A 22,087-nucleotide genomic window follows, 5' to 3' on the forward strand; every position below is an offset into this window, starting at 1 on the left:
TTATTTTTATTTCTCTCCCCTGCCCCACCCCGCCTCCCACCCCCCCCCCCCCCCAAGTTGTCTGCTCTCTATATTCATTCACTGTGTGCTCTTCTGTGTCTGCTTGTATTCTTGTTGCAGCACCCGGAATCTGTGTTTCTTTTTGCTGCATCATCTTGCTGCATCAGCTCTCTGTATGTGTGGTGCCACTCCTGGGCAGGCTGCACTTTTTTCGCGCTGGGTGGCTTTCCTTACAGAGTGCACTCCTTGCATGCGGGTCTCCCCTATGCGGGGCACACCCCTGCGTGGCACAGCACTCCTTGCGCGCATCAGCACTGCGCATGGGCCAGCTCCACACGGGTCAAGGAGGTCCTGGGTTTGAACCCTGGATCTCCCGTGTGGTAGGCGGATGCTCTATCAGTTGAACCAAACCCGCTTCCCCAAATCAACTTTGTTGGTACGTGTTAATGAAGCATAAGTTCATCCAGTTGTCAATCAATGGTATTTGGTATAATCACATAGCTGTGCACTCATCCCTTCCGTCATTATTGGAGCATTTTCATTATTTCACTAATAATAATAACAGTAAACCAAAAAACAAACAAGAAAATTCTTCACCTCTAACACTTTTAATGAAGGGAACCCAGAGCTGACACCCGAAGTCCAGAGGGCACCGAAAGAAAAGACAAACAAGCCTTTCAACAAGCGGTCCAAAGGAGAAGGAACGCCGTTCTCGGATAGCACCTAGGCGATTCATTCGGCAGGGAAGGCTTGTTTCAGGGTGAACAGGAGAAAGATGACCTCCTGGTAATTATCCGATTCATACAGACACCCGAACAGGGGCGACCCGTCGGGCCCAGCCCCCATCGCCTGGAGATCCGAGTAAGCGCAGCTGCCCGCGGCCAGCAGCGCGGGCTCCGACCAGGCCGCGGCGTCCAGGGGCCGCTTGTTGAGGTACAGGCTCATGTCGGCTCTCCGCCTGGGGTCTGCGGGGTGAGAGTAGAGCAGCCACTCGTCCGGGGAGCCTGCCCCTGCTCTGGGATCGGGGAAGCCAACGATGCTCCCGTGGCAGCCGTGGGGCGGTTCCACGAGCTTCTTCACGAGCTGGGCCTCCTGAAAAGCCAGCCCGTCGTCGGTGCTCGCGGCCTGGACCCTGGCTCCGCGGGAGCTTCTAGCGTTAAGATGAACCACCCTCTGCTGCCCAGCCCCGACTTCGGCCACCTGGCACTCCAGGGTGTCCGGGGCCACGAAGTTCCCCCTTTGCCAGGTGAGCCCGTGGTCGCGGCTGATGAAGCAGAAGGCGGAGGGGACAGGCGCGTGGCTGGGGCGGTGTTTCCGGTAGGCGTAGGCCGGGAGCACTAGGCTCTGGGACTTGTCGTGCAGCTGCAGACAGTGCCCTGGGCCCACGGCGAACGTGGCCCACTCCTCGTGGGCCGAGCCAACGGCGGAGGCAGTGAGGTCGGTGGCGGGGCCCCAGGTCTTGCCATGGTCGGCGCTGATGACTTGGCACAGCCGCGCCACGTTGACCCCTGTGTGGAGCTGGTGGTGCTCCGTGACCTGGCCCCGGATGGCCGTGAAAAAGAGGAAGAGGATCCCCGTCTTCTCGTCATACAAGGGGCATGGGCTCATCGACCGGTGCCCCTCCAGCTGGGCTTGGACCACCACCTCCTGGTCTTGCCACTGAACGGGAGGACAAGGGAAGAAAGAGCATCACAGCCTTGGAGCAGTGTGTCTCCTGGGGATTTGGAATCAAAGGTCTCCGAGGAGAACTCATCCAACACCTGCCTCCTCCCTGCAGCCTCTCCCCTGAGCAGGGGGCGCCAGGGCTCCATCCTTGCTACCCCCCACCCCAGCCCGGTGGTCCTGTGAATTGCTCTGTTACATCCATTCCCACCGACGTACATTGGAGGGCACCTACGACGGGCTGGATCCCTGAGATACAAAGATGGTTCAGGCATGAGCCACTCCCAGCTTCCTGATTACTTCAACTGACCATCCCAGTCCAACTTGCCATTCCTGAAAAGCAAAGCCCTAGGGGTGAGCCCGACAGACTCACGGGGGCAGGATGGAGTATGGCTATCGCCAACCCTCTTTGCCCCCATATTGCCTCAGTGCGGCCCAGGAGGGGCAGCCATGGCACTGAGAATACAGGCTGAGCTCCTGCAACCTTTCGACTCTATGGCATACAGGCTGCAGCTCAACTGTCTATCTCCATTCCTTAACAGGTACCCCCAAGAGCCATTCTAAGTGCAGACCTGAGCCAAGAGTCTAAAGCCCACTGTCTCATCCAACCTGGGGAAAAGGTGTTCTTACATCTGCTTCTGGAGAGAAAAAGCCCTAGAATGGATAGAGGAGTTGCCTGAGATCAGACTGCTGGGAAGTGGTGGAAGGAGGACTTGAACTCAGGTCTCTAAATGACTATTTGTGATAAAGACCACAAAATGATAATAGTACTATTAGACCCTTCAAATATGATAAGCCAGCTTGAGTGTCCTCCACAGAATTAATTACTGGATATATTGGAACTTCAGGACACAAGAAATCACCCCAACTGCCCCCTTCCTCCCAGGTTAATTTTGCTCAAAAGATTCAAGCCCCCGGTTCCATGATACTGAACCATTTCTCGATGGAGTGCTCTTTAGAATCCAGTTTCCCTGACTGGCTCGTCCAGCCAGGCAGCGGAGCGGGTGCAGCCAGGCTGGCAGGCTGCTCCTATGAGCCCGGGTGGGTTCCGAGGGGGTGCCCTCTCGGCTCCGCCCCAGAAGAGGCTTCCCTGGGGCCCTCTTGCTGCCTTCCAATTCCCCTTTTCCCTCCATCCCCGAGACCGCCACCCTCCCGTTGTCCCCCCTTTCCATTCCATCCAGACCTGGCTCCGCGGGCACACTCAGCAGAGGGGCGTGTACGGAGCCACCCTGGAGAAGCCCCTGAGCCGGGCCTGCCTTACCCGGACGCGGTGGGTGGACGCGTCGTGCTCTCCTCTGCGCAGGACAATCACATCCGCGTCCTCGTCCTTGTAACTCGTCCGCTGCTCCGCGAAGGCCAGGAGGCTGCGCCGCTGGGGCAGGTAGAGCAGGGCGGGGATTCTGTAGACGTGGGTGCCCGCCTGGAACAGGCTCTCCTTCTGCAGCACTGGGGAGGGGGCCATGAGGCTGAGAAGAGATGGCAGGCCCTGAGCGCCCCAGGAGAGGGCCGGGGCGACCCAGGCACACGGGGGGTACGCCCCGCGGGGACGCCGGCCGCACGCCCACCACGTGGGCCTCACGCCCCTGGCTTATATTCCGAGGCCCTTTTGTAAATTTCTGCATGTGCCACCTGTGGGGATGACGGAGCCCGGGCCACGAGAGAGTGGGGAGGCGGATTTGGAAGACGACAGGGTTCTGTGTTCGATTTTTATTGACAAGTCCTCGAGCGTCCTTAGGACAGGTTTGCGACCCAGCTTCAGCTGCTCTCGCCAAACCCACCACATCCGTTCAGGGCGGCCACCGAGGAGGGGTGGCACGCAGCACACGCAGCTGCCCGATTGCCAGAAAACGACACATGGGAGCTTTTTATAACTCCAGAGCCCTAGAAAGTTGTTTTTGAAAAAAAAAAAAAAAAAGGCTTGGTTCTCCCGGCTCTCCCTCCCCAGGCTGCCTGGAACCGAGGCACGCTGCCCCCACTGTGTGGGCTCCCCCCAAGGCAGGGATGGGGGTGCTGATGGGAATAGAAGAGGGGGAGGCTACTGGCAAAGCAGCCGGGCTGGGAGGCTCGGAGCCAGCAGGGAATAAAAATAAGAAATAAGGACTTGACGACAATGGGTGGAGCGGGGCTGGAGCTGCCCCTGGGGACAGGGGGCCACCGTGGTCTCTGGTGGCGGCCCAGGCCCCTGTTGGGATGAAGGAGTGACCTTCCCCCCAGCCCCAGGATGCTGGCCAGGGACCAGGGACCCTCACTATCGGCCCAGGGGAGGAAGGCAGGGCTGCCCCCGGCCATGACCCCAGAAAGAGCTGTCACCACCAGACTAGAGACCCCGCCCCTTGTCGGCACGACTCTGATGCGCTGCTGGCCCAGCTCCATGTCCCCGCGCAGGCAGCCCCTCAGCCATCCCTGCCACGTGCTGACCTACTAAACCTCCTGTCCCTGATCTCCAGTCCGAGGGGGTCCAGGAGAACTCCCCCTGCTCCACACTTGTCCCTGGGAGGGGAAGTGGGAAAATGGGGTCTGCAGTGGGGCATGCAGGCTTCCCTCTGTGTACCCTTGTTGTGCTGCTTGCAGGGTTTTTTCTATCATACATCTGCATTATCGATTTAAAATTTATAGAATATTTTCAGAAATAAACGCAATCTACCAGTCCTCTATTCGAACCCACAATGAATATTATTGTTAGGAAAATGTAACAAAACCAAGCCAATAAGGGCAAATTGCTGCAAGAAGGAAAATGTATTGTGCACTAAACATGGACAGAATTAAATCATCCTGATAAAACCTAGATCTGCAAATGGTAATCCTGGGACATGGAGCTGGCTAGACAGAATGATGGCTAAGATGAAACTTTGTTATGAAATGTAACTGGGAAAGACTCAAATCTGATTGAAAATGAAAATGAAAATAAGGGGGAATGGGGAGATGCAGCTTAAAAGTGTTCTATAGAAAATTGTCCGAGGAATTCTTTAAGCTCAGTGGAGATTGTTCCAGAAACCGTGTCCTTGGTGAAAATTCAGCAGCGTTGGTATACCTATTTAGGATGTCCTCAGAGTGTCAGAGCTTTCCGTACCTGTCACGGTAAGCTGAACTTCTCTACGGCGTGGGCGGGAGAGAGACTAGTGGAGAACACGCACACGGAAGTTCCTGAAGGGGAGCAGCCGGGAATTCCTCTGGAAGAATCGCGGTGAAGACCCCGAGGGGCTTTGAGGTTTGGGTGGGTGGGGACCTCAAAGCAAGAGGGAGGGCTTGCCTTGGGTTGAGCAAAGGGGTCCGTGGGTTCCACAAGGGACGTGTGACAGGAGCTGGGGGGTCGTGGCTCAGAGAGAAGAGAAAACAGGCGGGGCGGGGGGAGCCCCTGGACAGCCCTAACAAATGGAGCCCCTTGTGCCCCCCTCAAGGTCTGCCCTATTTATTGAGATATATTCACAGACTATAAAATTCTCCCTGTTAAAGAGTGCAGTTGGGTGAGTTTTTTATGTGTACAGTTCAGTGGGGGTCTTTTATTTGAGAAGTTATAGGTTTGCAGAAAAATCATGCAGAAAATACAGAGTTCCTTGATCCCACCTCCCCCATATGAACACCGTTAGTGTGTGCGTGAGTGTGGGACGTTTACCTCGACTGATGAAAGAGTATGATTGTACTAGGAACTGTAGTCCGTAGTTTACTTTAGGAGTCACTGTTAGTGATGTACACTTCTAAGTTTTTTGATAAATGTTTATGGTAACATATAGGGAACCTAATTTTTTTTCGCCTCTTAACCACATTCAAATATATACTTCAGGGGTGTTAATTCCATTCCCAATGTCGTGCTACCTCGGTGGGCTTTATGTGCAAAATGTTATTCAGCTGTAGCAGTTTAATATAATTGATGAATTCCGAAAAGAAATATTGGATTATGCTTGTAATCTGATCTGTACCTGGGCATGACTGAGTTATGATTAGGGCATTGCGTCCCCACCCACCAAGGGGGGTGGCATGGCAAAGGACAGAGTTGGGGATTTCTGATGTTAGAGTTTGATGCTGAAGACCCGGAAGTCAGCACACAGAGGAAAGAGAAGCCAGCCCAGGAAGGAAGGAACCTTGAACCAGAGGAAAGCAAGCCCCAGGAACGTGGGAACCCAGGAAGCCTGAGCCCTCACAGCCGTCAGCAGCCATCTTGCTCCAAACAGACTTTGGTGAGGGAAGTAACTTAGGCTTCATGACCTGGTATCTGTAAGCTCCTACCCCAAACAAATACCCTTTATAAAAACCAACCAATTTCTGGTATTTTTCATCAGCACCCCTTTGGCTGACTAAAACAGCAACCATCACCACTAATTCCAGAACATTTTTTTTTTTTACTATTTTTTTTCTTCTTTATTTTCTTTTAAATGTTACATAAAAAAAATATGAGGTCCCCATATACCCCCTCACCCCACCCCACCCACGCCACCCCTCCCACATCAACAAACTCTTCCAACACTGTGGCACATCCACTGCACCTGGCGAATACATTCTGGAGAACGCTGCAGCACATGGACAGTGGTCCACATTGTAGTCCACACTCTCCCCCAGTCCACCCAGTGGGCCACGACAGGACACACAACGTCCAGCATCCGTCCCTGCAGCACCACCTAGGCAACTCCAAATCCTGAAAATGCCCCCACACCACATCTCTTCTTCCCTCTCCTGACCATCAGCAGCCACCGTGGCCACCCTCTCCACATCGCTACTACAAAGCCAAAGACATCACAGAACATTTCCATCACACCCAAAAGATAGCCCTACCCATTAGCAGCTGCTCCCCATTCCTTCTTCCCCCACCCCGACAGCCACTGATGTACTTTCTGTCTCTATAAATTTGCCTATTCTGGATTTTTCAGCTAGTGGAGTCCACAGTGTGTGATCTTTAGCGTCTAGCTTATTTCACTTGGCATAATTTTTCTGACAACACGTGTAATAGAATGTATCAGTAGTTCATTTCTTTTACTGGCTGAATAATATTGCATTCAATGTATCTACCACATTTCATTTATCTGCATTGTTTCTATCTTTTGGCTATTATTATAATGCTGCTACAAACATTCACGAAAACGTGTTCACAAACATATGTTTTCAACTTCCACGGGTATATGCCTATAAGTGGAATTGCTGGGTGGTTACATTTTATTTCTTTAATTCCTTTTTTATTTTTAAGGAAGCTTTAGAATCCATGCTTAACTTTTTGAGGAGCTTCCAGACTGTTTTCCAGAGCAGCTGCACCACTTCCCATTCCCACCAGCCACGTCTGAGGGCTCCTGTTCCTCAGCCAAACTTGTTATACTACTTTTTGATCATGGGTCTCCTAGTGGGTGGCTCGATTGGCATTTCCCTAATGACTAATGGTGTCCAGCATCTTTTCACATGCTTGTTGGTCATAAGAATTTGGGGGGATTTCGACCTGGAGGCCATGGGAAGACTTCAAAAGCTTCTAGGCTGGGGAGGAGCCCATGGACTTGGAAGGCAAGCCTGTTGCAATTTTTCAGGTGAGATGGGATAAAAGACGGGTGACGCAGATGGTGGCCCCTGCAGTAGCATCGACCCGATGTGTGGGCAGCTCAGGGAGGACTTGTGAATGCCTGAGTTTGAAGTATTCTGGATCAATTTTCAACTGGTTCCCAGATTCTCCTTTTAGACTCTAATCTCCTTGAGAGCGAGGGCAAATTTATTCATTCATGTAGCACATTTTTATTGCGTGCCTACTCCGGGCCAGGCATTGTTCTAGGAACTTGGGAGGCACCCGTGAATGAAAAGATCCCTGCCCTGTGGAGATTAGTTCTAGCAGCAGAGGGGGGTGACTATTATTGCCAAACACCCGAATAGTGCCCACTGGGGCCAGGCTGGCGTTGCCTTACCTGCCCCCACGGCCCCCGGCCCCCTCTAAGCCCCAGGATGCTTAGCGGTGCTTGGGAAGACGGGGCTCGTGGAGGCAGGAGGGCTGTGGACAGAGCCAACCTCAGCCCCTGGGGGCTGCGAGTCTCTCTAAATCAGGGGATCTGAACCAGGGTCCACGGGACCCCAAGGGATCTGTGGAAAGATTTCAGGGGCTCTGTGAGCTTGAATTGAAAATTGAAAAAAAACAGGATGCTTGTGGGGACGTGCAGGTGTGCTGTATCTATTAAATAGTACACAGTACAGTGTGGGCTTAGTAAGGGCTCCGTGGTTTTCACCTGACTGGCAAAGGGGGTCTGTGGAACAAAACAGGTGAAGACCCCGCCCCCCCCCAAGTGTTTGTGTCGCGTGTTTAGAGACAACGCTGGCACGGGGGGTGGGGGTGGAGAGGACTCCAGCGTCGCTCGCGGTCTCTCCTCCGTTCTCAGCAGCCCCCCAGCGCTCGCCCCAGCTTGCTCACCCACCCGCAGGGCCTGAGCCCCAGTGTCCCGGGCCAACCCTCCTCGGGGCCATGGAGACCTCCCGTGCCCTTCAGGGGCTTCGGGCTGCCCAGCCCTGAATGCCTTCCTGACAATAGGAGCAAACACTCACCCGACCCTTAGGAAGTGCTGAGTATGCGCCAAGGGTTGTCCAAATATTTGTTCATTTCCTCACGCCTCCACGATGCAGATACTATTATTAATCCACGATTGGATGAGGACACTGAGCTTCCCAACTTCTAAGGGGCGGAGCTGGGACTCAGTCCTGACCTCATGCCATTTCCCACGCCCCCCGTTAAATTTCCCCTGATGGTTGGCGCCTCCTGCCCACCCGACCCCAGCTCAGGGTCCCGGCTCCAGCAGGAGCTTCAGATGGACGTGGGTGAGGGCGAGAGGCACAGCCAACTGGGTTCAGGGCCAGCTCGGCTCCAAAGCAGCTGGGCACCTTCAGGCCAGAACCTCCCTCCCCGGCTTCTGTCTCCTCCCGGGCAAGAGGGGGGCTGCGTGTGGGGGAGCTCAGCCTCCCTCCCCCTCCAGAGGGAAGCCCTGACAGGTCCGCGGGGCAGGGGAGCCGCGGCGCACTCGGCGGGTCCCGGTGGGGTTTGAGCCTGGACGGGCGAGGGACCAGAGCCTGGGCTCCTAGTCAAGGGGTCTCCTGCCCCGAGACCCCCGGCGGGCACTGGATTCAAGGGCAGAAAGGGCAAGCAGGGGCGGTCCCCTCCCACCTCCTCTCCCTCTCCCCATGAGCACACCCAAACCCGGGGACCTCGCCGCCGCCATTCGCTTGCCAGCTGCTGGGAGATGTGGGGTAATCCAAGGACCCAGCCAGGCAAATCACCCCCCGGGGTAAAAACAGCGAGCAATGGATCTGGCCATGGGCCAACCACTCAGGAGTGAGAAAGAGGCACTCCTTGCCGCCGTTCCCAAGGGGCAGCCCCTGCTCTCGGGCTCAGTTTCAGGTGGGAATTTCGCCTGTTGGCGACCACGTTGGAAGGACGCCCTCTCTCAAGGGCAGGCAGTGGCTGTCACCTGAGCCGGCAGTGGTGACACAAGCCAGCGCAGCAGCAAGCCCAGAGCCCCTTTTTCCCAAGAAGAACCCGTTTCCATTGGATTTGACGCCTGCGCTGGGGCCCTGCGCCCTGCCTGGTAGCATCCAGCAATGACAGGAGGGCAGAGCCGGGGCTTTCCCTGAGCAGCGAGCCAACACTTCCTCCCCATAGCCCGAGAAGAGAGCGCAGTGCTGCCCCGAAGGGCGGTGACGAGAGCTGACATCACCTAAGACGTTCCCAAACACCCTGGGGCCGCTGCCGACGTGCCCCCTACGGAAGGACTCTAGTTCACGCCAACGAAGAAACATGGGGGCCAAAACAGAGAGAAGCCATACCTCAAGGACGGCGTGGCCGGCGGGGTCCCGGGGCCTGGGCGCGCAGTCAGGCTGTTAGCAGGGGCACTGGGAACCCGGCTCCTGGCAGAGCGGTGTGGCTGCCGTGTCCCCTGGCCCGGCCTCAAGTCTCGGGCCCTCCTTCCTTGAGGCCCTGCCTATATACAGCTCGGGGATCCTTGCCATCCGCCTCCCACTCACCTGGTCAGACACGCACAGGGACGGGGCCAGGCCCAGCCCCGGCCCAATTAGGACACGGCTTTGCATGAACCCAGAAGAAGTCCATCCAGCTCTCCCCACCGTCATGCCTGAGTCAGAGCACGGGCCCAGGGGCCACCCAAGGCACATCCGCTTCTTACACCTGGATGCAGTGAGCAACACCTGCGCTCAGACTCGCCAGGGCCTCAAAAGCAGCTGAACACACTAGCTGGGTTAGGCAGCTTTCTTGACCACTTGGAACCTCAGTTTCCTCCTCGGAAAAATGCGAGTAGAAATGTCCCAATAGATTCTCAGCTGCTTGAGGGCAGAGACCTCATCTGTCTTGTCTGTTACGATAACCCAGTGTCTAAAACAGCTTCTGACGCTTCACCAGCACCCGAGTGCCTGAGTGACTGCAGGGGAGGAGGAAATCTGATACCCCATCTGAATCTCTTAGCCCCTGCCCGGCATATGGTAGGGACTCACTGTGTGCTAGTACTTGGCCACAAACTCTTATCTTCTGTGCCCCCCAGAAACGTCTAGGGCTCCAAAGATCATGAGCCCCTCCCCAGGAAGATGCCATTCGCTGGCACACTGCCAGAGAGCACAAGCCAACCTCACCCTAGCCCACTGCTGGAGTGCGGGCAGAAGCTGGAAGGTCAAAGGGCATCGCATTCGGTTCAAACACGCTTCTCCCCTGAGTCCGCACCGCGCAGGCTCAGGAGGCCCTCCCTCATTTCCTCCCCTCCTGTCACCGGCTCCTCAGCCAGCCGCACAGCTCTGGACGGCACCTGCCGCTCAAGGTCGGTCTATACTACAGAGGGGGTCAGCTGTCCCTGGGCCGCCCCCAGGCCGAGTGCCCCCTGCACAGCCTGTGGCCTGGCCAAGCCCTCACCTGAGCAAGGCTCAGCTCTGAGAGACCGTGCTGCCGCTCTGGACTCAGTTTACCTCCAAAAGCCCCCTTGTACCCCCCCCCCAAGGCTGGCCCACGTGGAGGGCCCCAGGAAACCCGCCTCCCGGCTCTGACCCAGCCCCCCGCAGGAGGACGGGGCTTGCCTGTGAAGCGGTGCCTGTTGGCGGGTGCCGCAAACAGCACTAGCTCCTTGCGTCGCGGTCCCGGGGGCGGGGTTGGCGGGCCACGCTCGGTCCGAAGGCTCTCGGGAGGAATCCCTCCCCGTCTCCTCTTGCAGGCCTTGACTTTCCCTGGCACGTAGCTGCATCATGCCAAGCTCCGTGTTCACGTGACCTTCTCTCCTGCGCATCTCTGGGTGTCTTCTTGTAAGGACACCAGTCACTAAATTTAGGGCCCACCTGTATCAGTCAGTCAAAGGGGTGCTTATGCAAAATACCAGAAATGGGTTGGGTTTTATAAAGGGTATTTATCTGGGGTAGGAGCTTACAGATCCCAGGCCATAAAGCCTAAGTTACTTCCCTCACCAAAATCTGTTTCCACGTGTTGGAGCAAGATGGCTGCCGACGTCTGCGAGGGTTCAGGCTTCCTGGGTTTCTCTGGGCTCAGCTCCTCTGTTTTCTCCACAAGGTCAGCTGTAGACTATCAGGTGAACGGCTCTGTCTCTCTCCCTGGGACTCCAGCTTCAGCATCAAACTCCAACATCAAAACTGCAACATTAAAAGCCCCCAACTCTGTCCTTCGCCATGCCTTTTAATGCCCTAATCATAACTCAATCATGCCCAGGTACAGATCAGATTATAAACATAATCCAATATCTATTTTTGGAATTCATAACCATAGCAAACTGCTATACCCCACCCTCTGAATTCCAAAAAGACATTACGATATTTGGAAAAACCTTAAATCAGTAACAATGCAAGTACTAAATCATATCACAATTAATTTAAAGAAATAGTTTGTCTTGGGGCAAAGCCCCATCCATGATAGACCTCTGAAACTTACAAAACAATGCATCTGCTTCCAATACACAAATGGACAAAAGATAAACATTTTTGTTACAATAAGGAGAAATTAGGAGGGAAACATGAGGTTTCTCCATAGTTCAGTAGGCCTGCAGGAAATCGTCTGTTTGATTTCAAAGTCTGAGAGTCATTCCTAAGAAGATGGTTTCTTCTCCTTGAGGACTTATGGGAACCCACCCTTTCCACATGCTTGCCCAGTGGCCATTTTCTTGGTTCTACCTTCATCAAGCTTCTGGGTGTCGACCAAGTTCCAGACCTCTCCCTCCAAGAGTGTTGGGGTGATTGCCACACCTTAGCCAATCTTTGGATTAGAGTCTTAACCCTCCCTAGCACAGTGATGTGAAGACAACAGTCCCCCTAACCTTTGGCACACAGGTTCCACCCTCTCAGAGCAACAGGTTGACCACCTGGCCTTCCCTAACCTTTGGGGGACAGGTCCACCCCTCTCAGAACTGTGGGGTGCTGACCTTAACCGCCCTAATCCTTGGGGAATGTGCTCCACCCTCTCTGTACCCTGGGGTGGTAAAACTCTCCCAGAACATCAGGTGGGAACATCCACCCTCTTCAACTGCTGGGGCTAACTCACTCTCTCTGTACACATGGGTGGGGTTCCTCTCTTGGCCCAAGGTGAAATCTTATTCTAGATCTCAGCTTCCATGGTTTTCCTCTTAAAGCTGTTTCTCCTTCAACCTCTCCTTTCCATGTCCTTTTTATTCCAGGCTGACAATGGTTTTGTTCATATAGCTCTCTCAAAAAATCTGTTGGTTTAGCATGCAAGAAGCAGGGGCCAAGCCATCAGTAAGATTTTCCACAAGTCTTTCCCAGATAATTGCATCTTCAATCTTGATTTGCCAGTTCCAAGTTTAGTTAAGTCCTCAAATGGGGCACTTTCATCTGAGAGCTTGATTTCCAGAGGCTTGGAATTTTCAGAATTGGTTTCGCTTTGCTTTCAGAATTGGTTTCTCTTTGCTTTGTGCCCAATAATTCAGTTCCCGGCTTATCTGGCTCGTCTAGCATTTTGCTATAAGCTGCAAGGAGAAGCCAAGCCGCATTCTCCAGGTTCACTTTGGAAATTTTTTCAGCTAAATGCCCAGGCTCATCATTTTCAAATTCTGCCTTCCATAAAATACCAGGAGTTAATCTTGCTAAGTTCTCTGCAACTTTAAAACACGGATCACCTTTCCTTCTGTTTCCAATAATAGTTTCATCATTTACTTCTAAGGTGTCATAAAAAGTCTCTTTAGCATCCATATTGCTGTCAACAGTCTCTTCAAAGCACTGTAGGTCTTTTCTTCCAAGCATCTCACAAGTCTTCCAAATAATAACCCCATACCCATTTATAAAACCATTCCAGCATTTTGGTAATTGCAAAAGCACTCCCCTATTCCTTGGTACCAAATTTTGGACTAGTCAAAGGGGTGCTGATGCAAAATACCAGAAATGGGTTGGTTTTTATAAAGAGTGTTTATTTAGGGTAGGAGCCTACAGATACTGGGCCATAAAGTATAAGTTACATCCCTCACCAAAGTCTATTTTTATACGTTGGAGCAAGATGACTGCTGATGGCTATGAGGGTTCAGGCTTCCTGGGTTCCTCTGGGCTCAGCTCCTCTGGTTCCTCCACAAGGTCGGCTGTAGACTATCAGGTGAACAGCTCTGTCTCTCCCAGGGGCTCCAGCTTCAGCATCAAGCTCCAAAATTAAAACTCCAACATAGAAAGCCCTCAACTCTGTTCTTCACCATGCCCTAATCATAACTCAATCATGCTCAGGTACAGATCAGATTACAAACATAATCCAGTATCTATTTTTGGAATTTATAATCATATCAAACTGCTACACCACCCTAAACCCATCTTGAGATCCATAACTAACCATATCTGCAAAGATGCTATTTCTAAATATAGTAACATTCTGAGGATCTGGGGGGTATGAATTTGGGGGGACACCATGCACCCACTGCAATGCTTTCACATCTTCGTTTTTCTGCCAGTTAATTGACTGAACCACAGGAGAGGTGTTTCAAAAGTGTGTTAAGTGTAGGGGACTAGCTAAATAAATTGTAACATATCCATGAAATGGAATATTAGGAAGGCAATAGGAACAAAAACACTTTAAAATATGGTTGCTATACCTCCAAAACTTACCAAGTGCCTGGCACAAAATATGCATTTAGTAAATATTTATTGAATGCACAAGGAATAAATAAATATTATTAGTAATTAAATTTTCAGTAGGATTGCTGGTGATGTTTACTTCCTCATGCTCTTCCAAGCACATATGAATTCTATTACTAGTCTAAAATGACTTTATTTTTAAAAATAATGGTAATTAATGTAATATAACATGTGGGTTAAGGCTGCACATTAACTCTGCCCTGGTCAGATCTCTGAGCAAGGAAATGTGGCTTCAAGAGGGCCTAAGGGGTTTTTACAAATGGGCTTGATTCAGCATGCAAAGGTAACTTATACTTAACTCCAAAGGATGAGTTGAGTAAGTGCTCAGAAATGTTCATCAAACATATTAAGTAGCCCACAACACACTAGTTTGGGAAGAAGAAGGGGAGAAGCATGATAGATAAAGTCCAAGTGATTTATTATTTAGGAAAAAAAGATTACTGCACAAGGAACAGGGGTCAGTGAAGGTGGGGACCAAGTTGTGGCATGGAGTGTAATAGTGATGGTGATTAAGAGAAAGGGGAGGGAAGCGGCTGTGGCTCAACTGATAGAGTGTTCACCTACCATATGGAGGGTCCAGGGTTCAGTATCCAGGGCCTCCAGACCCGTGTGGTGAGCTGCCATACACATAGTGCTGCCGCGTGCAAGGAGTGCCGTGCCATGCATGGGTGTCCCCTGTGTAGGGGTGCTGCAAGTGCAAGGAGTGCGCCCCGCAAGGAGAGCTGCCCCTCATGAAAAAAAGCACAGCCCAGGAGTGGCACCACACACACGGAGAGCTGATGCAACAAGATGATGCAACAAAAGAGAGACATAGTGCCGCATGACAAGTGTGCACGTGAACACAGAAAAACACGCAGGTAATGGACACAGAGAGCAGACAATGGGGGGAAGGGGAGAGAAAGAAATAAAATAAATCTTTTTAAAAAAGAGAGAGAGAGAAAGGGGAAGCGGTGAGAACCGGTATAGTCAGGAACGTTTCCTGGAGGAAAATGTAGGGCATGGGCTAGGCCAGAAAGAGAAGTAAAGTACACAGAAGCAGAGACAGAACGTTCCAGGGGCAAGCACAGAGCCTGGCACTTAGCAGATGCTCAGTCAGAGTGCAAGGAAGTGAAAGAAGAAGCAAGGGGGCCAATGGGACTGTGCCTGGCTTGTCTCAAGTCTGCTTCTATAGAATCATTTTTACTTGCATTCAGTCTTTCTCTCCGGTGGCTTTTATGTTTCTTTTTCTTTATCTTTGATATTTTGCAGTTCCACTATGGGTTGTCTGGGTGAGGATTCATTTTCTCCCCCCTTGCCTAGGATTCAGCATGCATTTTCAAACTCAGAACTCATGCCTTCAATTTTGAAAAATTCTCAGTCATTATTTCTTTGAATATCAGAAACCTGCTCATAGTTGCCTCTCCCTAAGCCTGAAGAGTTCACACATTCTCAACTCTTCTTTTTTTAGCGGTACTGGGACTTAGGGATTGAACCCAGGACTTTGTATGCAAGAGGCAGGTGCTCAACTACTGAGCCATATCAACTCCCCTGAGTTGGCTTCCTTCTCTGTTTGGTCATTGTTTGCCTGTTTGTTTTTGCTCATTGTCTGCTTGTGTGTTTTTGCTTGTTGTCTGCTTGTTGTTTTTTGCTTGTTGTCTGTTCATTGCTTTTGCTCATTGTCTGCTCACTGTATTTTCGCTTGTTGTCTGGTTTTTTCTTTAGGAGGCACCTGGGACCTCTCATGTGGGAGACGGGTCAACAGCTTGAGCTACATCCTCAACTCATTTTTAAGTTTCTTTCTCAGTTTCTGCCCTAGGGTATCTGCACTTCATGAGTGGTGAAAAGTTGGAGCCCATGTGCAAATCCAGCGTCTTCTCTGTTTCCTCGTGGGTGACTCCACTTCTACCCATAGACTGGGACAGTTTTTACTTCTGAGCCGTAATCTCTCTCTCTTTTTTTTTTTAAAGATTTATTTATTTATTTTATTTCTCTCCCCTTCCCCCCCTCCCCAGTTGTCTGTTCTCTGTGTCTATTTGCTGCGTCGTCTTCTTTGCCGCTTTGTCAGCGGCATGGGAATCTGTGTTTCTTTTTGTTGCGTCATTTTGTTGTGTCAGCTCTCCGTGTGTGCGGCGCCATTCCTGGGAAGGCTGCACTTTCTTTCGCGCTGGGTGCTCTCCTTAAGGGGCACACTCCTAGCGCATGGGGCTCCCCTACACAGGGGACACCCCTATGTGGCACGGCACTCCTTGCGCACATCAGCACTGCGCATGGGCCAGCTCCACACGGGTTAAGGAGGCTAGGGATTTGAACCGTGGACCTCCCATGTGGTATGCGGAGGCCCTATCCATTGGGCCAATTCTGCTTCCCACCTATTTTTATTAAATCAATATATTCTGTAGAAAATTATTAAGAAACTCAGAGAAAAACAGAACATATCATCTTCTTTGTCCACTACTGTTGTCAGCAGCACAGGAATTTGTGTTTCTTTTAGTTGCATCATCTTGCTGTGCTGGCTCTCCGTGTGGGCGGTGCCATTCCTGGGCAGGCTGTGCTTTTCTTTTGCACTGGGCGGCTCTCCTCACGGGGCACACTCCTTGCACGTGGGGCTCCCCTACGCAGGGGACACCCCTGCGTGGCAGGGCACTCCTTGCGCGCATCAGCACTGCGTGTGGGCCAGCTCCACACGGGTCAAGGAGGCCCGGGGTTTGAACCGCGGACCTTCCATGTGGTAGACGGACGCCCTAACCACTGGGCCAAGTCCACCACCCATAATCTCTCTTTAAGCTTTCCACTATACTCACACTCTGAAGCCTTGATTCTTTCTGCCCCACAACTGTCAATTAAAAGACATCCAAGGCACATGTCTCCTGTATCTCTGTGTGTGACCTTGGGAAAGCTATTTAACCTCTATCTATTTGGCTCCTTCATCATAAGACTACAATAATGATTAAACAAGTTAAATCACAGACTGGTCCAGAGGTGGTCCATAGATACTGTGATCATTTTTCCTACTTCTGCTCAATTCTCCTTCTTGATCAGACACCGTCCATCACTTTTATATATTTTCAATGCATTTTTAAATAACCACAACAATAAAAAAGTAATTTCAAGCATTAAAATTTCTCACCTTTCCTCACTCCAAACAGCAAATTCAACACAGGAAGTTATAAGATAATCCTAAAAGACATTCTCTTATAATGAATTAAACTCATGACACTTGAGCATTCAATTCCTACCAATGCACAATTATCATAACCATGTTAAAACAATTGCTTTATTATTATTAAGCCCATTAATGATTTATCAAAAATGATCAACCAGGAAATCACCACAGAAACTTCTGGTCAGGGCCACACCAGTCCTTGAAAAGGATTTCTCAGGCTCTTGCCAGAACATTCCTGTAGTAGGAGAGTAGATGGAACCATCCCAAGGTGTGGTGACTTGGAAAATCACCAAGAAAATAAATGCAGAATGGTACATGCATATCGGGATCCTGCCTGTGTAAAACAAAGGCTAAAGGTGTGTGCGTGTGTCTGTGTGTGTGTAAGAAAGAGGGGGGGATGGTATAAGGATAGGGTATTTCTGGAAGAACTCACGAAGCTGTTCACAGAGGTTATATAAAATGTTTTTGAGCAGGAAAGTGACAAGATCAGGTCTGTGTCAGCACATCCACGTGGCATATTGAGTGGGATGAGACAGGGCGGGGGGAAGCGACTGGGAGAGATAGACCCGGGACACCGGTTAAGGGGCCATGGCAGTGGTCCAGGGAGAAGCTGCTGAGGGTCCAGGCTAGAGCAGGGAGATGGAGCCGAGGAGAAAAAACGAATTCGACTCACCTTTGCAGGGGTCCCAGTGGTACCCAGGGCGCTGCTCAAAACCCACCCATCGCAGGAGCCCCAGACGGGGGCGAAATGAACGGTGTCCTCAGAGCAGTGAAAGTCTGGTCCCCAAAAGGGATCCCACCGAGGCCAACGGCCCCGGGCAAGAAGTGAACGGACCCCCGGGGGACCACAGAGCCCTGCCCAGCCCCCGACCCGAGTGCCGTGTGGCTGACCTGGACCGCGCAGGGCTGGGGACAGGTGGGGCACTGCAGGTGCAGGGCGCAGGGCCACCCCTGCTGGCCCTCGCCGCGGGCAGCGCTTTCCCTTCCCGCCGCTGCCCAGCCTGGGCCCCAGGACGGGAAGGGAACGCCCAGGAGGCAGCGATTGCCACGGGCGGGCGCAGGGCCAGCTCTGGGCCCAGGAGGGTCTAAAGGTCAGGAATGCGTCCCGGGAGAGAACAAAGCAGTGGCCTGGGCCCTCCAGGACGGGCGACGGGGCACGGAGGTGGCTGGAGTCCCACCGGCCGCTCCGAGGCCCGGGGCAGGAGGGCGGCAGGAGGGGCGTCGCGGGCCCCGGCAGCTCCCAGGACCCCCGCTGGCAGGTGAGCAAACAGCGCGGGCGTTTTTAAAATGAAATGCAGTAAGCGGTGGAGGTGTCAGCAGGCCAGAGCAGCGGGCGGGAGAGACCACCGCTGGGACTCAACCCGGATGCTCCCCAAGGCCAGGGCTAGTCTCGGCTCCCCCTCCCCAGTCGTCCTTTCCAGACTCACTTTCCCGCCTGTGGAATAGAGGGCAGGTGCTGCATGAGGGCAATGGGCAGGTGGGATAACAGATAGGACTGGAGAAAACCTGCGGGGCCCCTTGCTCTGAAACGTTCAATGTCTCAGCAGCAGCGCCAGGCGGGAACCCCCGGCAGGGTCCTGGGAAGCCCGGAGACACCCGTGTCACCTCCCAGGCCGCCTCCCGGGCGGCGCAGCCCCGGCGCAGCCCCGGCACAGCCCCGATAGCGAGCGCAGGTGTGAACTGGGAAGCGTTAAACCAACCGAGGACCGCACGCCACCCGCGCTAAGCCAATCTCAGGCCGGGGCGTGAGGGGAAGGCAGAGGGATCCTCTGGTGTGAAGGTGACACCGGCGCCCGCCCCCAGCACCGCAGCCCCCTGCCTGCCCCGGGACCATTTTAAAAAGACGAAAGCCGCGCCCCACCCCCTAACCTTTGGGAAGGTGCAACTGGAATGTTTGGGGACACAGACTTCTTCTCGTGGGTTCTTGCCGTCTATCTTGATTTGACGTTGGAATGCTGCCACTGTCGCCCGCTCCGGCCTGGCGCCGGCGAGTCCTGTGCTGGGAGGGTTCGGCTGGGTTCTGACCGTGACCCGCATTTCCTTTTCCTCTGGGAGAAAGGCTTCTCCGGGTGCGCCAGGGCGTGGGAGGCCCTCCAGCACGCGCCTGCCACCACGCGTCCCGGCCGCCCCCGCTTCTCCCTGGATTTCCCCCGCGCCCTCCCGCACCCGGGGCGGGCCTCGTGGGAGCAGGGCCGGGGCCTGGCAGCTGCCTCGGTTTCTCTTCCAAGCAGGCAGACCCAGGCCGCCCTCCGCCTCCACCCACCGCCGTCCTGGAGCCCAGGTCGCCCTGGAGCCCCCTCCGGAGGGGCTCTGGACCCCAGAAGAGCCCGGGGGGCAATGCCACAGCCCGGCGCGGCCCCTGCCCGGGGCGGAGGGGAGGCTCGCCCTGAACGTCACCTGGCGCGAGGGCGGCCCCGCTTGTCTAGGGAAGGGCAGCCCGGGGTGGGGGGCCGGGCTAAGTGCCCGGGCTGCTGGCTCCACGCGGGACCCAGGGGCCCCTGCTGGCCTAGAGCCAGTGGGCGCCCTCGGTCCCTGCCCCGGGACGGCGTCCCCTCCCCACGTCGGCCCTGACGCTCCCGGCACCCCCGCAGAGTGGCGCACCTGGGCACGCTGAGGGCCCCCCAGGCCAGGCACGGGTGTGCGCCCAGAGGTGGGAGGAGTTGAGCAGGGGCTCCATCTCCCAGCCTGGGGGTGTCAGTCATCAGAGCCTTGGGGGGGCCGTGGGGACGCAGCAGCCCCCACCTCCCTGGAGGGTCACCTTCCCTGCACCTGCGGTGGCCTTTCCTCACCTTTGAGGGGGCAGAGGGGGCCTGTTGCCCGGCACCCCCCTTCCGTGGGTGACAGCACCCTGGAGGCCCTCTCCCTGGGAGACCATCTGGGGCCTGGGGCAAAAGGCTTTGAGCACTGAAGGGGGAGCCAGCCTGGGGCACCCCTTGGGGAAATAGCTCGGGTGGCTGCTGATGGCTTGGGTGCTTGGGGCTGTGGGGTCTGGCCTTCTCTCCGTCTTTCCACCTCAACTCCACTTACCTTTGTGGTGGGAAAAGCCCACGTGCTCACCTAAGTGGGAGATCATCAGAGGGATGGTCAGGGAGGCCTTCTCGGAGGAGGTGGCCCTTCAGCTGGGAATACCTTCAAAAGTCTCCATCACTGATGAACGATTTTACGAGAGGAGCTGCTGTGTATGGCCTTCCGTCTTGTTAAATAGGCTCTGTGACGTGTCAAGCTTGCTCCCCTGAAGTTGCAAGGTCTTTAAATAGCACAGTTTCACATTTAGCACACTCTTGGCGAAGGGACCACGGAGTTTTAGCGAGATGGGATAGGGACTCTGCCGGACTAGGTGTGTGTAAGGGGTACTCACAGGACCACTTTGCTGAAGTGGAAGGCAGGTGGGGGAGGAGGAGCTCCCACCCCGTGATGCCTGGACCCCGAATGTTCACAGAGATGAGGCTGGGGGTCTGTAGGGTCAACACGTCTCCCGGGAGGCCCCCCACCCTCCACCCCCACACCTGCTGGCTGTGCACCTGCCGTCTCTGGACTGGAGGGGCGTGTGCCGGGGCTAGTGTTTCCCCCGGCGGGAAGTCTCGATCGCCAGTTCCCTACGTCTTGGATGAGTTTTAAAAGTTGCTCGTGATTATTTAACAAGAACGTTGCCTACGAGAGGCCAGCCCTGCTGACCGAGGCTCCTAGAGGACAAGCAGCTTGGACAGGGTCCAGGAAGGGGCAGCGGCGTGGGGCGAGGAGGAAGGCGGGCTGGGGACGTCCTGACGTGGCAGGGACGGGTGCTGCCTCCGTCCCACGTCCAGCCGCACACGACCAGCACGGGTCAGGCTGTCATCCAGCAGCAAAAAGACAAAATCCCCACCTCTCCCCCAAACTTCCCGCTTCCTTTCAAGCGCCTCTGCCACCTCCAGCCTCCTTGCTGCTCTCCAAACATGTAGATTCAGAAAACCTACTCAGAGCTGATACACACGACGTTGATGAGCCGAATCAGATTCCCATTAAATCCCACCAACGGGACGGAAATTTCCAAGTATTTTAAGTTTAGAGAGCCGTGGCAGACGGGCTTGATTTTTCTTGATGCTCTGTAGACATAAATTCACTCCTGAAAGTGCACATATCTGTAAAGACAGGTTTTGCTCTCATCTGTGCCATAAAAACATTCCTCTGTGGATTTTTGAAACGCCCGAGGAAATCTTCTTTACTGCCGAGTTCCTTTTTAGGGAGTGAGCTTGGAACTTGAAAATGATTGTAAGCTCTTTGTTTCTGAAGTTTAAAAGGCATCTGGCCCATGGACAACTTCTCCTAGCACATGAGATATCCGAGCAGTAGCCAGGAACTTTCTTTCTGAAGTTTTCTTGCCCTTTTTGGAACCACTTCTGAGTCAAGATCAAAGCCATTTGCAATTGGCTGGCTTGGGTTCCAAGTCAAGGGTAAGCATGAGAATTTATAGTTGAGGGTCAAAGTGGGGCCATCTTGACACTCAATCTAAGAGAAACAGACTTACCTAGGCTATGTTTAGAGAAACATATTAGAGCCGATTTGTGATCGGTTGCAGAAATAGCATAGAAAGAGCCAAAATAAAGTAGCATGGAAAGATGTCCAGCCTCTTCTAAGTGGGCAGGGTTGGGGTCCCACTGGGTGGGGAGCCCCCGTGAGTGTCCTCCTCCCTTTCATGGCCTTTGCAGGTTGCCGCCGTGTGCTGCATCTTCACAGCTTGTCCCCGCTAGCTTCCCAAAGCCACCTATGCCGGGCACAGAGCCCCCTCATCGCTTTATCCCAGGCTGGGTCTTTGTCTCTTTTTCATCCCTCTTTGAATTCTGTATATGGTTTTGAGGCTGTTTGCCTTAAGTCAGAATTTATTTATTTATTTATTTTTAAAAGACTTATTTTATTTATTTCTCTCCCCTTTCCCGTCGTTGTCTGCTCTCTGTCCATTCACTGTGTGTTCTTCTGTGTCCACTTGCATTCTCGTCAGCATCACCAGGAATCTGTGTCTCTTTTTTGTTGGGTCATCTTGCTGCCTCAGCTCTCTGTGTGTAGCACCACTCGTGGGCAGGCTGCGCTTTTTTCACATGGGGCGGCTCTCCTTGCGGGGCGCACTCCTTGTGCATGGGGCTCCCCTACGCTGGGGACACCCCTGCCTGGGATGGCACTCCTTGCGCACATCAGCACTGCATGTGGGCCGGCTCACCACATGGGTCAAGG

General features: G+C 53.5%; 1 protein-coding gene across 2 annotated transcripts; it reads right to left on the reverse strand.

The window, feature by feature from the left end:
* Window positions 1-589: 589 nt before the first annotated feature.
* NEU2 (neuraminidase 2) lies at window positions 590-17,883 on the reverse strand. Of its 2 annotated transcripts, none has more exons than XM_058299873.1 (3): window positions 17,556-17,883; window positions 2,924-3,128; window positions 590-1,659 (listed from the first exon to the last, which is right to left on the reverse strand). In XM_058299873.1, exons 2-3 carry the CDS (start codon window positions 3,122-3,124, stop codon window positions 733-735), a joined length of 1,128 nt encoding a protein of 375 aa, XP_058155856.1. In that variant the 5' UTR covers window positions 3,125-3,128; window positions 17,556-17,883; the 3' UTR covers window positions 590-732. The 2 variants fall into 2 exon arrangements, with proteins under 2 accessions (XP_058155856.1, XP_058155857.1); XM_058299874.2 differs by lacking the exon at window positions 17,556-17,883 and adding an exon at window positions 9,436-9,891.
* Window positions 17,884-22,087: the final 4,204 nt, after the last annotated feature.

The sequence above is a fragment of the Dasypus novemcinctus genome, chromosome 7, assembly GCF_030445035.2.
Source record: "Dasypus novemcinctus isolate mDasNov1 chromosome 7, mDasNov1.1.hap2, whole genome shotgun sequence".
In the NCBI taxonomy this organism is placed as follows: Eukaryota; Metazoa; Chordata; class Mammalia; order Cingulata; family Dasypodidae; genus Dasypus; species Dasypus novemcinctus.

Excerpts from the sequence above, each read along its gene's own strand:
- NEU2 (XM_058299873.1), bottom strand. The coding sequence starts at position 3,124 with ATGGCCCCCTCCCCAGTGCTGCAGAAGGAGAGCCTGTTCCAGGCGGGC. Across the intron at positions 1,660-2,923 it reads CGTCCACCCACCGCGTCCGG|TGGCAAGACCAGGAGGTGGT; the intron begins GTAAGGCAGGCC and ends CCTCCCGTTCAG.